Genomic DNA, 15,983 nt, shown 5'->3' on the forward strand with positions numbered 1-15,983 from the left:
GCTGAACTCTTTAGCTCCACAGGTGGGCTTTAATGTACGAGTTGAGACGCTGAGTCACAGATTGCAGCCCAGCTGTGGTCTCCATCTGCCTGCTTCTTGTGCTGCCCGGAGGTACACAGCCCAGTTACCAAAGTTACCAAAAAGCCCTGAGACTGATCCACAATAACAACACAACAACACTGAGATGCAAATCAACCGACTCTTTAGCTTAAAGCTCTTACCTACATCAGTGATTTGCTAAGGAGAGTGGACGTTTGCAGGGGGGACAATTGTTTGGACTTCTTTACCGTGGTGTCTCTCTTTACCGGCTCTCCAATCAGGACCATAGGGGCCAATCAACGGGTCGTGTTTACACAGCTAATAGGCTTTACTGAACCCAGGAGCACGACAGGCCAGCTGTGCATGGTGTGTGAGTGTACCAGTGTGTATGCGTATGTTTGTCTGCGTGTTTGTCCGTGTGTGTCTGTGCATTACGGGTGGCTAGCCAGATGTTTCAGCAGTCCTAAACCAACGAGAGAGAGAGAGAGAGAGAGACAGAGAGAGAGAGACAGAGAGAGAAAAAGAGAGAACAGATTTCATGAGTAGATGACATCAAACTAATCACTTTAAGCCCTGGGGGCACAGCCAAGGCAGGAAGGCAGGTCAGGGTATTAGACCCAATCTGGGTTGCCCGGGCCAGGCGGACCTCAAGAGCCCCTAGGGCTTTGTCGTCCCTCGCTGACGTCACATTCAGAGGATGTGACGTGCCAAATCGTGCCGGCAATGTGAAGAGCCCCTCCCCTCATCCTCAAGGACTTTGATGCGACTCAGGGGGTAATAATCAGACTCTGCCTGGTGGCCCAGTGGGGGATATTAACTGGCTGCTCATCGTGCCAGAACACAGCTTTATGAATTGAGTGAACTACCTTTGGAGTAAAGCCTCTTTTCAATGAACCGGGGGCTCACAAATCAGTTGTGTGGGTTTACACGTGCCAGCGTGTGTGTATGTGTGTGTGTGTGTGTCGCTCCACGAGCAGGTAGATCTCAGGATGATAACATTTAGCTCTAGCCCTGAACACCAGTGTCAAAGACAGGGAAAAAAAGAAACGAAGCAGACATGATAGACAGCAAGCACCAGAGGGAGTCCAAAAGAACGGCAGAAGGGCAGAGACAGTCACAGTGAAAGACAGTTCACAGAGAAAGAGTCACAGAAAAACAGTCACAGTGAAAGACAGTTCACAGAGAAAGAGTCACAGAAAAACAGACACAGTGAAAGAGTCACAGAAAAACAGTCACAGGGGAAGACAGTTCACAGAGAAAGAGTCACAGAAAACAGTCACAGGGGAATATAGTTCACAGAGAAAGAGTCACAGAAAAACAGTCACAGGGGAAGACAGTTCACAGAGAAAGAGTCACAGAAAAACAGTCACAGGGGAAGACAGTTCACAGAGAAAGAGTCACAGAAAAACTGTCACAGGGGAAGACAATAGCAGTGAAAAAAAACATTGACATAGAAAGACAGCACTTGAATGTCAACTCCCTCCCCAGAAGCCTACAAGGCTGTAGTCATTGATAACCAAAGAGGCAGAATGTTTTTTCATCCGTAATATAAGGTAACATCATCTACTGTCTGGGTTTCCACCCCCCATGGACTGCCAGTCAGCAAAGGAGTATACACAGTCCTTTACCCAAAACCTTAAGACACATTGAATGATCATTATACAGCTTCTGTGCCTTTATGACACGTTGAACTTTATGACACATTGACACTGGCCATAAGCACATTAGTGACATCATACACAAGCACTGTGAAGTCAACGGTTACAATACTGGTGATATTAAAGGGCCAGTTCCATCTCATGAAATCAACAGTTACACTACAGGTGATATTAAAGGGCCAGTTCCATCTCATGAAATCAACAGTTACACTACAGGTGATATTAAAGGGCCAATGCCGTCTCATGAAATCAACAGTTACACTACAGGTGATATTAAAGGGCCAATGCCGTCTCATGAAATCAACAGTTACACTACAGGTGATATTAAAGGGCCAATGCCATCTCATGAAATCAACAGTTACACTGCAGGTGATATTAAAGGGCCAATGCCATCTCATTAAATCAACAGTTACACTACAGGTGATATTAAAGGACCAATGCCATCTCATGAAATCAACAGTTACACTACAGTTGATATTAAAGGACCAATGCCGTCTCATGAAATCAACAGTTACACTACAGGTGATATTAAAGGACCAATGCCGTCTCATGAATTACTGCAACTATGTTCCTGTGACAATTCCACACAAGGATATTTTTGATAAACAAACCCCAAAACACAATGGTTTTAAATCCGTTTCATTGCTCTTTTAGCCAAAACTCTCCTTTAAGTCTTCCCACATTCCAGTCAAATAAAGCAGAAACCATGAAGAAATGTACTGTATATCTCTCTTCATCTATTCATCAACTTAAAATGGCGATGTTTCTGGAGTCCACTTTCGTATTCAAAGCACATATTAAGTGGCCCATTCATTTGCATGGCCTAATGCTAGGAAACAAACTCCACATAACCACCTTACCATTATTAGCTTGCAGTTATGCACATGCACAACATGTCAGTAACAGACATGTCCTTCTATCAGGTTCACCAGAGCAGAACACCACATCGGCTGTCCTATATAACCCCTACCAGACGGAGGCAGCGATCTGTCTGAAAGAGACTCCCCGCAATCACCCACCCCATTCACAAGCAGTGGTTACACTACAGAACTTGTCATAGCTGCACATCCGTGACATGAATATGTCTTCAGTCATCAACACACGTGGAATTTCTATTTCGGAAGGGAAATACATTTCAGGAACAAGGAAATATTGTCAGATACGCAGCAACTGCGATTCACACACGGAGTTGATAGAAGGCGTAGCGGCAACGCAGTGATCCATCATGGCGGCGTGGTTTCATACAGCGAGCAGGCCGCTATAGACTCAATAGAGGCCTGCCGAATCGCTGTTATTCCACTCCTGCCTACATAGAGGCCAGGCCAGAGGAAGACGCTGTGCTGTACTAGTCTAAACCTCCTGGGCATTCTCTACACCAGCTCCACATAAATCACTGTTTCCCTTTCTTGTTTGTTTCCAGAGACACTACACACACACACAAAAACACACATGCACACCACTCTGCTGATGCCGGCACCACGAGAAACGTGGGGGGATGGAGGAGTGTTAACGTCCAACGTCTGACACGCGCAGCTAAACACGATTCACACTTGGCATTATGAAGATTACACGTACTGAGAAACGTTACCGTTGTTATGAAGATTACACAAACTGAGAAACTTTACCGTTGTTATGAAGATTACACGTACTGAGAAACGTTACCGTTGTTATGAAGATTACACGTACTGAGAAACGTTACCGTTGTTATGAAGATTACACGTACTGAGAAACATTACCGTTGTTATGAAGATTACACGTACTGAGAAACGTTACTGTTGTTATGAAGATTACACAAACTGAGAAACTTTACCGTTGTTATGAAGATTACACGTACTGAGAAACGTTACTGTTGTTATGAAGATTACACAAACTGAGAAACTTTACCGTTGTTATGAAGATTACACAAACTGAGAAACGTTACCGTTGTTATGAAGATTACACGTACTGAGAAACGTTACCGTTGTTATGAAGATTACACGTACTGAGAAACGTTACCGTTGTTTAATACTAATTTAAGTCGAACTGTGTCATTGACCTGAGCTTACCACCGCTGACCTGTGGACTGACCTGTTGCGAGCGGTTAGTAATTTTTATGTTCATTGTAGGGTGGTGTCTTTCTAATGTTTGTGATTCGTTAAATGCAGGATATATTATGTCCTGATATGTTGGACTGAGGGCTAGGGCTTTCACCCAGTTCAAGGCATAATCTCTGTGGTTAGCGTATGCTGGAGGGATATCGTAAAACGTTTCAAAGGCAGTTCCTCAAAATCTCCTCACCTTCAATACAAACCTGTCGGCAGTTCAATTGTGAAGCCGTTACTATGCCTCTAAAGTGTTTTGATTGATCGCTAGAGTTGGCAGGAAAGAACATTCTCAATTACACTTTCCTGGCAGTGGCTGAGCTACAAGAAACGTACATTATATAGGCAAAAATACCGTGGACGTACGTACACACACACTCACACGCACATTTGTTTTTCAATTATTGTGGGGAGCAGAACAGAATAATAATTTTTTTTTAAACTTTTTTTATTGTTAATACAATAACCAAACCTTTAGATCTATACTTAACCTGACCTTAGAGCCTAACTTTAACCCCTAATGCCTGCACCTAAAACAAGTTTTACGCTAAACCTAACCGTTAATCTGGAAAATATATTTTTGCATATGGGAGAGAACTGTCAGGTTTTATCTCTGAGGGCACCTCTGGGCCCAATCTGTACAGTATATTAAAACCAGGATCGTTGTTTTTTGAAAATTAAATTGTGGTATATTAAGACCAGGACTGCTAATGGTGTTTTTGGGGTTCTGCCCAGCTGATTGAGGTTAGCAGTAGACATCCACAGCGTCGTACCTCGACCCCTCCAGCATGGTCAGAGATATCGTACATGGTTACGAGGAGTGAAGTGATAGGAAATGGCAGCACCTAAATCCCAGCATCCAAGTATATGTGTGATGGTAGGAGTCCCATGGTGAGTGTTCCCAGAGCAGCGTGTCCAGGGCAGGACCAGGCAAGTGTGGGTGTTGTGCGGGGCACTGCTGGGTGTAGCAGTGCAGAGGAACCACACTAATTAGGCTATTCCCATGATTTTCCATCTGCCACAAGAACAGCATGCAGATCACGTCAACATTCAGATACAATGCACTTGATGTGGCTGCCACTGTATCACTGTCACTGTATTACTGCCACTGGTTCACTGTCATGCTATTGTTGCCACTGTTTCACTGTCATGCTATTGTTGCCACTGTTTCACTGTCACAGTATTACTGCCACTGTTTTTCTGTCACAAAATTACTGCCACTGTTTTGCTGTCACTGTCTTAGTGCCACTGTTACACTGTCACTGTCTTAGTGCCACTGTTACACTGTCACGAAATGACTGTCACTGTTTCACTGTCACGGTATTACTGCCACTGTTTCACTGTCACGGTATTACTGCCACTGATTCACAGTCACTTTTTTACTGCCACTGTTTCACTGTCACAGTATTACTGCAACTGTTTCACTGTCACTGCATTTCTGCAACTGTTTCACTGTCACGGTATTACTGCCACTGTTTCACTGTCACAGTATTACTGCAACTGTTTCACTGTCACTGCATTACCGCAACTGTTTCACTGTCACGGTATTACTGCCACTGTTTCACTGTCACTGTATTACTGCCACTGTTTCACTGTCACAGTATTACTGCCACTGTTTCACTGTCACATTATTACTGCAACTGTTTCACTGTCACAATATTACTGCCACTGTTTCACTGTCACAATATTACTGCCACTGTTTCACTGTCACTGTTTCTCTGTCACAATATTACTGCCACTGTTTCACTGTCACAGTATTACTGCAACTGTTTCACTGTCACTGTATTATTGCCACTGTTTCACTGTCACAATATTACTGCCACTGTTTCACTGTCACGGTATTACTGCCACTGTTTCACTGCCACTGTTTCACTGCCACTGTTTCACTGCCACTGTTTCACTGCCACTGTTTCACTGTCAGTATTACTTCCAAAGTTTCACTTTCACTGTATTACTGCTATTGTTTCTCTGTCATGTTATTACTGCCACTGTTTCACTCATACTGAATCATACTGAAACAGTATGATTCCATAGGTTTTAGTTCCATTATGGTGGTCAGTGTACAAGTGTTTCTATAAGCAGTAGGATTTGAATAAACGGCTTGGTTGATGGCTACAATCTATTTGCCTGTTTGTGTGCCTGTCTGTCTGTCTACCTGTCTATCTGCCTTGTCTGATCAGTGCCAAGCAAGGTCCTCAACTCCATCGCATTCTGCCCTGTCTCCCCTGCTAACCTCTTCCGCTATTGATCTTCACCTTCTCATTGATGTTAAGCACCATTTTGATGGAAACCGTGGCAGCATGCATGAACTGCCTGTATGTGTGTGTGTGTGTGTGTGTGTGAGCTCCAAGGCTAAGAGGCAGTGTGTCAGACAACAGCATTAATCTGAGGCCAGCCACCATTGCCAGTCATCCAGTCACATGCTCTCTGCCTGACTTCCATTAACAAACCGCCTGTTGTCTAAAGCTATGACTGACACACACAAACATACACACGCAGAGAAACCAAAGCATTTTAAATGCTGGGAAACACCCACTCAACTACATTCAATTAAACAGCAACCATATAGAAAGCCTAAATGTCATTGTTAAAATATTTAAGCCTTTTAAATCATCCATTTGAACAGAAATATAAATCGTAACTACGTGTGCTAATGCTTGCTCAACAGACCACACTGAGGAAACGTGGATGTTTTAAGAATTCTGTGCAACTTCCGGCACTTATTTTCTGTGAATACCCACCATAGCTTATTATAAATTACTATTTAAGATAGCAACCAATAGACTATTTGAGCATAATGTACATGTGGAGCCAATTCCATACCATATTTGTCACAAAATAGCTTTTGAAGTCTATTATATGGCATACAGTAGCCTTCATGAGTCCTATATTCCATTAGATTTGAAAATGTTTTTAAAACACTATAAGATTTGACATTCATTTGTTTTTACTTAATCTGCAGCATCATGGGACTACACAGGGAGGAGTCAGTCATGGGATAGACAGACAGCCCTGGAGGAGTCAGTCCTGGAGGAGACAGACAGCCCTGGAGGAGAAGACAGACAGTCCTGGAGGAGGAGACAGACAGTCCTGGAGGATGGGACAGACATTCCTGGAGGATGGGACAGACAGTCCTGGAGGATGGGACAGACATTCCTGGAGGATGGGACAGACAGTCCTGGAGGAGTACTTATGGTCAGGCTCTGGTCATGTGAGGGGCAGTGACCCTCATTTGACCCTCATCTGATCTGATCATCTCTAAATAGCATAACTCTGTAAGGAAGAGCTCCATTTCCCTAAAAAAAAACTCTACTCTCAAACAAAGCAACACTTTAAAGAGCAAATGACAACCGATTACACAGTAAATAGATACCGAAATAAATGTTGAAAAACATAGCAACGGAGAAAGAAGGAGGGGAGCAACAGAGAGAGAGAGAACAACTACGTACCATGAGTGACAGAGACAGAAGAACGAGTCTGAATAAAGTGTTTTAACTGGTCTCACTGGAAAAGTTGAAATTAGATTCCTAGTTTTCTCCAATGGTCTCCTTAATGCAGTGAAGAGAGATTAAGAGAATGAGTGAGGCTAGATCTATGTTGTCATCTAATCCTCCAAACTAGATAGTGCATTTGTGCGTGTGTTAGTGTGTGTTTTGGCTGTGTAGCATCACTTTACTACACCACTACAGTCGGTCAGTCGTTAACTACCTATAAAACATTCAGCATAGCCGGGTACAGAGACAGTACACACCAGTCAGGTAGACGTGTCAGAGATTCGAGTCGGGCTACACGGAACGACACAGACCTTTTACCGGATTATCTCAAACATTTGTCATTTTAGACTGAACAACATTTTAAGGGAAAATACTGGAATGGACAAAGATGATTTTCCCTCAGAGCTGTAATTTGTAAACCCACCCCCGCACCCCAAAGACGAAGCATTCAGGCGAGACAACCCGAATACCTCCCGTTCCAATTCAGGCTAGACAACCCGAATACCTCCCGTTCCAATTCAGGCTAGACAACCCGAATACCTCCCGTTCCAATTCAGGCTAGACAACCCCAACACCACCCGTTCCCATTCAGGCTAGACAACCCCAACACCTCCCGTTCCCATTCAGGCGAGACAACCCGAATACCTCCCGTTCCAATTCAGGCTAGACAACCCCAACACCACCCGTTCCCATTCAGGCTAGACAACCCGAACACCTCCCGTTCCAATTCAGGCTAGACAACCCCAACACCACCCGTTCCCATTCAGGCTAGTCAACCCCAACACTACCCGTTCCCATTCAGGCTAGACAACCCCAACACCTCCCGTTCCCATTCAGGCTAGACAACCCCAACACCTCCCGTACCATTTCTGGCTAGACAACCTGAATACCTCCTGTCCAATTCAGGCGAGACAACCCCAACACCTCCCGTTCCCATTCAGGCTAGACAACCCCAACACCTCCCGTTCCCATTCAGGCTAGACAACCCGAACACCTCCCATTCCCATTCAGGCTAGACAACCCCAACACCTCCCGTTCCCATTCAGGCTAGACAACCCCAACACCTCCTGTTCCCATTCAGGTCACTGATAGCGGCCTCTCCGTTCTCTACTAGACACTTCCATCGATCCATGGCAACATTAGAGCCACTCACCTCCCTGGCCCTTTGATATGAAGAAAGGCTTTGTCAGCGAAATCCAACTATAAATATCTAGTTTCTAGATTAGACACCTATCCTGAGTGTTCCACACACACACACACACACACACACAGGCTTCACTCGGAAGTGATGCTGAAACAATGAAATTCTGTTGCTGAGCTCAATGAGTCTGCAAAGAGTTGAAAAAGTCTGTATTCGTGAGATCAGATTAGCGGTCAGTAACACCTACCATTTTAAGACTGTTTCATTCTCCAGCTCCCAATGTGAGGACAAGAAATATGATTATCCTTTAGAATTGACCACAGGATATGAGAAAGTAACAAAAACAAAAATAAGTCCATGATTTTCCCAAAATGCCCCCCATTTTAGCATGTTTTCACAATCCACTCAACCTCACACCCAAGAACATGAAAAGATTTCAATTTGAGCTTCATCACCTCATTATTGCAGTCCCTGTACCTTTCTCCCTTCCTCCCTCTACTGTCTCTCCCCTCTATCTCTCTCCCCCACTTCCTCCCCTCTCTCCTTTCTCCAATCCATTCTCACCCTCCGTCTTTAAACCCATATTGTCAATAGCCAGCAAATAACTACTGGCATCACAGAAAACCTCCGCGGGTGACGGATACCCCCCCCCGCCATTGGTTTGTTCGGGGAGTCATGGTGAGTCATGACACTTCTGGATGGCTCACAGCGACATGCTCCGCTGCCAACATCTGGCTCCCGTTGTGCCACCAGACTGCGGACACAAACCAAGCCATGAAAGGGCACCGTTTATCGCGCTAGGTCGGAATGAGTGATTTACCCTGTGGATCCAACCAAACCTTCACTGTGAAGTCTAACGCAACCTATATCCATTACTATTACAATCACAGGTCAGCGTAAGAGAACCACACAACCCAAAAACCATGCATAGGGGCTTCAGCCACGGAACACGCGGTCTACCTGCGGCAGCATCTTCATCGTTTCTCAACTCTGGGAGACGTTCCCATCACTCCACGCTCTTCCCCTAGAACACACTGCCGGTACTCCCATACTCCTGCTTCTAAGACCTCTTACGTGGTTTCAGTGCCTTCTCCTGTAGTCATCAGTACCACACGGCCAGCCCTCCGTTCCAGTTCATCTGTTTAACGCTGTCTGGTGGAAGTGGTCACATGATGATCAAATGATCAAGTCTTTCAGGGGCAGAAAATCCATTGAGACTTTCCGCTCTGACACAGATCTTCCTTTTCGATCATCCGAGCCAATGGATAAGCAGAAGGATTGTGTTCCAACGACGGTACAAATCAGGTGAACGTCATTCTCACTGATTAATGGGATGTGCGTGTTTCAGAAGGTGACACTCTGAAACAAGATTTCAGAAAGTCATGTCTTGTTTCTTGTTTCTGGTGACAGCCTTGCTTCGAGATTGTGTCAAGTAGATAAGTGAACTATAAATCACATGAAAGTAAAACGACAGCTAGCATGGGAAAGTAAGTGGCCAAGGCCAAAACACACCAGCAATGTGACGTCCATTGAACCAACCCATAACTCTTAATCAAATGGGTCTTTGTACTGCGAGACAGAGAGGACCGGGAAAAACACACTGCTTATTCACGCTGCTCATCAGGACCTGGGGTCAGAGGGCAGGGTGTGTGAATCCTGATGCCCTTGCTCGTTGTTTAGACCAGGAGGGACTATATTATGGTACACTGTGCCGCGGCTCTTACCTTTGGCCTTACCTAGCCAGGCAGTGAAAGGCGTAGTACTCGGCCTCTACTGTACATCCTTCGTTACCTCCCCATCAGCCACTCAGCTCCTCAGGTGGCCCACCCTGACTCTTAGTCACTAACATCCTGCTTACAGAAGAACGCCCATGTGTCTGACAGAACTGACTGTGTGCCTCCTATATTTCCTGCTACATATTTTTAAGAAATCTCACTATTATTCCTCCATTAGTACCTCAAATCCATTCCAGTATGGAGCTTGAAGAGGTACAAACCATACCGGGAATGATTGGATTACTGGATTAACAGCATCCTGTTTAAATGACTCTTCAAAAGTATTTCTGTAGTGTATGTATATTATCTCAAAAGGGAATTTTCTTTCCATTCTATTTTCCTCTCCTGGTCGTCCTCTGCCGCTAGTGCTCTCAATCATTCTTTTTCACCGAAAATGTATTTCCAGGCTGAGCGGCCAGTTCATTAAATGAAGAAGTCGAGAATGTCTCTGTCTATGTGGATAGTGCGGTAGGAGAAGACAGTAACGCTTCACTTCACTAATGTCCTATCAAACTGACAAACTGTCATCCACAATCCACCAGCGCGATTACATCACCATTCACTTATTAGTTAGGTTGGCCCATTCTCTGACTCTGCAGTGGGTAGACAGAATGGCTTGTAATGGTTCAGGAACAGGGATCTCAAGGATAGAACGACCTAAACATTCCCAACCAGATAGAAATATATTGTGTAGAATGGACACAGTGTTCTAACATGCAGAAATAATGTAGAGTTAGTGTTCTAACATGCGGTATGAAATAAGACTGCTCTCTTTCTAACATGCTGCAGAGTAGAATGGCCGTTCAGTCGGATCATGTGGAACTGGTTTAAACAGTTCCCCCTGGGTTGTGGGAATAGAGATTTCACAGTACACCTAAAAATATATATTTTATATTTAACCTTTATTTATCCAGTAAGTCTCATTGAGGACAGAATATGTCTTTCACAAAGGAGTGCTGTAATTCCAATTTGACTGGATTCAGACAAAAGCACTTTCAGACAATTGATATACACCTGATGAAGGATCCTGTCTCTGTACGGACTGTGTAGGTTCCTGTCTCTGAGCTGTTTTGTAAAATCTGATCTTCTAAGGGGGCAGGTTCTGCCCCAATCAGCACTCTGATAGCATTTCCATCCAAAGGTCTGGAATCACTGAGAGGAACATTACCAAGTTCAAGCTCATTCTCTCCTGATGGGCCCTTTTCTGCTCCATTAAATCAATGCCATCCATCATAAGCCTTTTAGTCCATACGGTATCCTTGTATACTGTAACACTCAGCAGTACTCTCTATTATTCCTGAAAAAGTAGAGTTACACAGGTTTTGGAAGGTCAACTCGGTTTGGCATTTTCTAATTTTGAGGTACCCATATTGAATGGGTAGGTTATTGTAAAGAACGGAATTCATCCAAATAAAGGAGAACGATAAAACAATATAGATTAGGGAGGAGCTCTGTCGATCTGTGCTAAAGCGGTAAAGGCAGATATGTGAGGATTAGTTTGAGGGGGCATATTGTTAATACCTGGCTGAGAGCCCCTGGGCGTGGGCGCCTGGTGGGTGAAGTGAGGTGCAGCAAGGTGTGGAAACCCTCTTAATTACACAGCTCACACAGTCCAAATACTGCTACTTAACCTCACCACAGCTAAATCAATACAGGAAGCTTACGTCAAAGCTCAGTGACTATAGACAACAGGAGAAATATATGTAGACTGACGTCCGATGAGACCTGCAAATTACATTCAATCAGCTAGCCCATATCAATGAAAATCCCTTCAGACCTCACATTAGAAGAAATACGATTTTTAAAGCTTTCAAGCGGATTATCTCGTACTTTAGAGTTTTTCAATGTACATGTTGCACATGGAAAGTATAGGGTTGTACTTTTTGCTCAGGCAAAAGCTTTGTGTGAATTATAGACACCCCTGACCACATTCTTAGACTTGCAACTAATGACAAGTGGTGTCATGTTCCTGAGAGGCCTGGCTCTTCATCCGTTTAGCTCAGATCCTACTAATCCCAGAACACCCCTCCTATCCCCTCCTCTCCCTGCATGAACACCAGGTGGGTTGCTAGGCAGCATATATTACAGTACGGTCTGTAGCTATCAAAGGACTAAACAGAGATGTTATAATGCTGTATTACCACATACAGCATGCACACTATTAGATATCATGTTATAATGCCGTATTTCTGTTCGTAGCTATAAGACAAGTGGATACAAATGTTATAATGCTGTATTACTGACTAGTATGAATAATTCATTAAACTTTTTATTTATTATTCTTTTTTTTTTTATAATTTAACAGATGCTATTACTGAGAGTGACATACATCAGCAATTAAGGTTAAGCACCTCACTGAAGAGCACAACAACAGATTTTTAATCTTGTCAGATCTGAGAATTCTAACAAGATTATCTGCTGCTCTGTCACATAATTACACTAACCGCATGCTATACAGTGTATAGAAAGTATCAGCTTGTAGGCTAACAGAACCATTACATACCCATAGGTTTCCACTTCAAACCCAAGCAATTTGCTATTTCTTTGTCCCAGTTGGAGAAATTCATTAGGAGGTCATGAATACAATAACATGTTCCACTACATGAGTAAGTATATCATGAAAAGGTTTTAGTACTTCGCTGAACTCACTCCTTGATTCCCCTCTATTTCTCACCACTTTTCCGTCCAATAAATCGTTAAATGCCTGAATAGAATATCAACAGGTTGAGAGGATTTTATTTTGCACCTTGTGTGGACAGAGAAAGAAAAAAAGAGAAAGGCGGAGAGAAAAAAAACTGAGCTGGAGATGGAGGACAGTGAGAGGGAGGACAGGGAAATGGAAAACAAGAGGTGAGCGACAGAATGGAGAGAACGACAGAGAAGAGCAATAAAGAGACGGTTCCCACAGCCTGAACCTAATCCCCAGGACGCAGGAAGTCAGCAGGACACACTTCCTGTCCAGACAAGCCTATTAGTCAGCAACAAAACAGCCATGGTCGAATGTTTCAGGCAATCTCTCACCTTAGTGCTAATGACCAGCCTGTAACTATCTTTACCTCGTTGTTACTCCCTGTCTGTCTGCCTGTCTGACGGTCTGTTTGTCAATTGCAAAGATGCTCATCGCCAACCATAGTTAACTGTAGAGAAGATAACAAACAACGTCGACTAAGACTTCTGACAGAATAATTGATAATGTTTGGATTCCGGCTGATTTCCCCTGGGGCGGAACATTTTCTAGGGGGACATCTTCAAAATCCATGCCCCTGTACACAGGAGAGTAACACCAAAGAAATCATGCATTCAACAGACCCAAGCCACCATCAGGGGATGGATCAAAATGTTGGAGCTACACACATAAACTGGCAAAACACTGCATTACCAGCCTAAGAGGATAATGGCTGAAGAAGATGACCAAGAGAGGGACTATGAGGTGCCTGTACGGAAATGTCAGTAGGCAAACATACTACTAAGTGACACATACTAAGATTAGTGCCGCATTGGGAAAGGCAATGACTTTTTCAAATTGCCTAACTAAAAATTAAACACTACTGCGTGAGTGTGTGCGCGAGTGTTTCTGAACAATTCCGCTCCCAAGACTACTTCTTCTCTCGCCATAGCTAAACAGGTCAGGACAACTGTTTGGACCATTTAGTGCGCACTTAAGTCTCTCCTCCCCTTATCTCGGTCCCTTTCCACTCCCCATGCCACGGAGCATTAAAAAGCTTTAGATCAGAGTTCCAGGGGGACCGAGCATTTTGTTCCACATTATTTTCTCTCTGTCAACAGTCCACCACTTGTGTGATAACTGACCCGCCCAGTGTGAACTGGCTTCTCTCCCTCGGACCAGGAATCTAAAGTAGCCTCCTACAATGAGACCAAAGAGAAAGAACTTTCTCCGGGACACTCACACTCATTCTCCTCCTGTCTCTATCACCGACGCTCCTCAATCGTACCATCTGTTCTCTCAATATCTCTTTCTGTGTCTGTCTCTCCCACCCATCAAAGGTGATGTGGTGTAATAACATATAGAGAGTGTAGTAAAGGCCTGTGGGTTAAGGTTTGTGGCTAATCACCATGACGTCACCGATTTGCCATTGTTGACTGCCTGTCCGTCATCCATCACCGGAGCAAGGCTGTGTGTGTCCGCGTGGGGAATCAGAGCCCCAGTCTGTCTTTCAGAGCATTTGTTTGCTAATGAACACAACAGGCACAGCCTTCAGAGGTGACGAGTTCCATTCTAGCGGACTAGTTCATTGAGGTTTGGTACAGTTAAGCTGGGAACCAACAACAACATGTTACTGAGGTGTTCAAACTCCATGTGAAACATTAGTCATTGATGCACCAAGACAATGAAGTAATATAGGTGTTTCGAACAATGCAGATCTGCAAGCAATAATCTTGCAATAAGCTATGTCTTAAATCCAAGGAGACTTATTTTTAAGTGTGTTCTTGCCAGCTAACCACCAGCATTTGACCCAAGAGCGCCACACTATTTCTGCATTGTTCAGAGACTGAATATAGTAGGTAATGTGTCCATAAGCTTATCCACATGCCTTGGAACCCATGGGCTCATGTGAGCAGAGCCCTGGAGTAATGCCAATAACACATCATTTTCCTAGATAACCAATATGTTACTGTAAACTACTGATTTCACCTGCTGCAAATCAGTCCTAAGTCTTACGTTCTTTGCCACAAAGTTAGATTGTCATAAGCTTTAATATGTTCTTAACTGGCGGTCATATAAACATAAGGGCTGATTGTTTGTCTTATGCAAACTCACGAATCACATTTGGTTTATATATTGTCCGGTCGTTTATGGTATATATCACGCGAATCGATAAACCTTCTCTGCAGACTGACACGCACTCACGTACAAAACATTATCTATTCTATGAATTAGCTATGAGTTGACATTGATCCTGTGTTAATACTGTTTTTTTCACATTCCAAAACATTTGGACGACAGACTCAATTTGGAAAATTATTTTGTCAGCAACAACAATACATACGCAGACTTTAAGAACCAATTGGATTCCAAGAAAGTATTTCAGTGCTTGTAGCCTACTTACCCATCTTGTGATGAAGTTCCGAATAGTGCTAAAATTCATTCTTTAACAGGTTCAAGCTGCTCCAAGTTTTTTGTTTTTTTGTTTAGCGTCTTCTTTAATCTTCTGACGCTAGCTATTTTTTATTTCTGCTCTATACTCCATGATCTTCGGACTGGCCACTTTTTATTGTCCGGGTGCGACTATTGTAATTCTATCCTATCAGTAATCTATTGGGCAATCGGAAAGGTAAGGCTCAAATACGCACGCGCTTTCATAGTTTTGGTCTCATTCATATGCGGAATTGTTATTATTCCGAAACCAGTGCAGTCTTCTTTTCCCCTAATGTTACAAAAGCACAGACGCCTACTTATTTATGGTCAAAGTCAACGCCGTCTTTTTCCTCTCCTGTCCTCCTTTCCCTCACCTTCCTCGCGCCTGTAATCTTCTTGGCTCTCGGCTGTGGGCAAATGAGTTTTTCTTTCATCATACGTCACGGGGAGCCGTAAGCGCTTGCGCAGGCTACTGTCACAAAATTGCCCACGGGAATTTATCAGTTTCGTACAGACATGCCTTGCTCAGCACAATAAGTGTAGTAATTCACTTAACTGTTGCTTTCGCTAAGAGTTAGAAGTCACTGAAAGGACACATTCCCAATAAATGCATGACAACATCTATGACAAAGTTTTGAATGATGAAATCGTATTAACATAACTGTGTGCCTTTGTGTGTGTCTGTGTGTGTTGTGCG

The 15,983-nt window shown here is 43.7% G+C and overlaps 1 protein-coding gene across 8 annotated transcripts in view; it reads right to left on the bottom strand.

Annotated features, from left to right (window-relative positions):
- The window catches only part of atp11a (ATPase phospholipid transporting 11A), a 48,646-nt gene extending 32,954 nt beyond the window's left edge, over window positions 1-15,692 (bottom strand). For 7 of the 8 annotated variants that reach the window (XM_010886303.5, XM_034289718.1, XM_013139921.4 and 4 more), the window contains exon 1: window positions 15,258-15,692. In XM_010886303.5, the coding sequence (XP_010884605.1) occupies window positions 15,258-15,296 (39 nt within the window). In that variant the 5' untranslated portion in view covers window positions 15,297-15,692. Of the gene's footprint in view, window positions 1-9,373; window positions 9,450-15,257 lie in introns of those variants that run through there. The other variant, XM_020042485.3, reaches the window with a different exon arrangement.
- Window positions 15,693-15,983: the final 291 nt, after the last annotated feature.

This window comes from Esox lucius, chromosome 22, assembly GCF_011004845.1.
Source record: "Esox lucius isolate fEsoLuc1 chromosome 22, fEsoLuc1.pri, whole genome shotgun sequence".
NCBI classification, from domain to species: domain Eukaryota; kingdom Metazoa; phylum Chordata; class Actinopteri; order Esociformes; family Esocidae; genus Esox; species Esox lucius.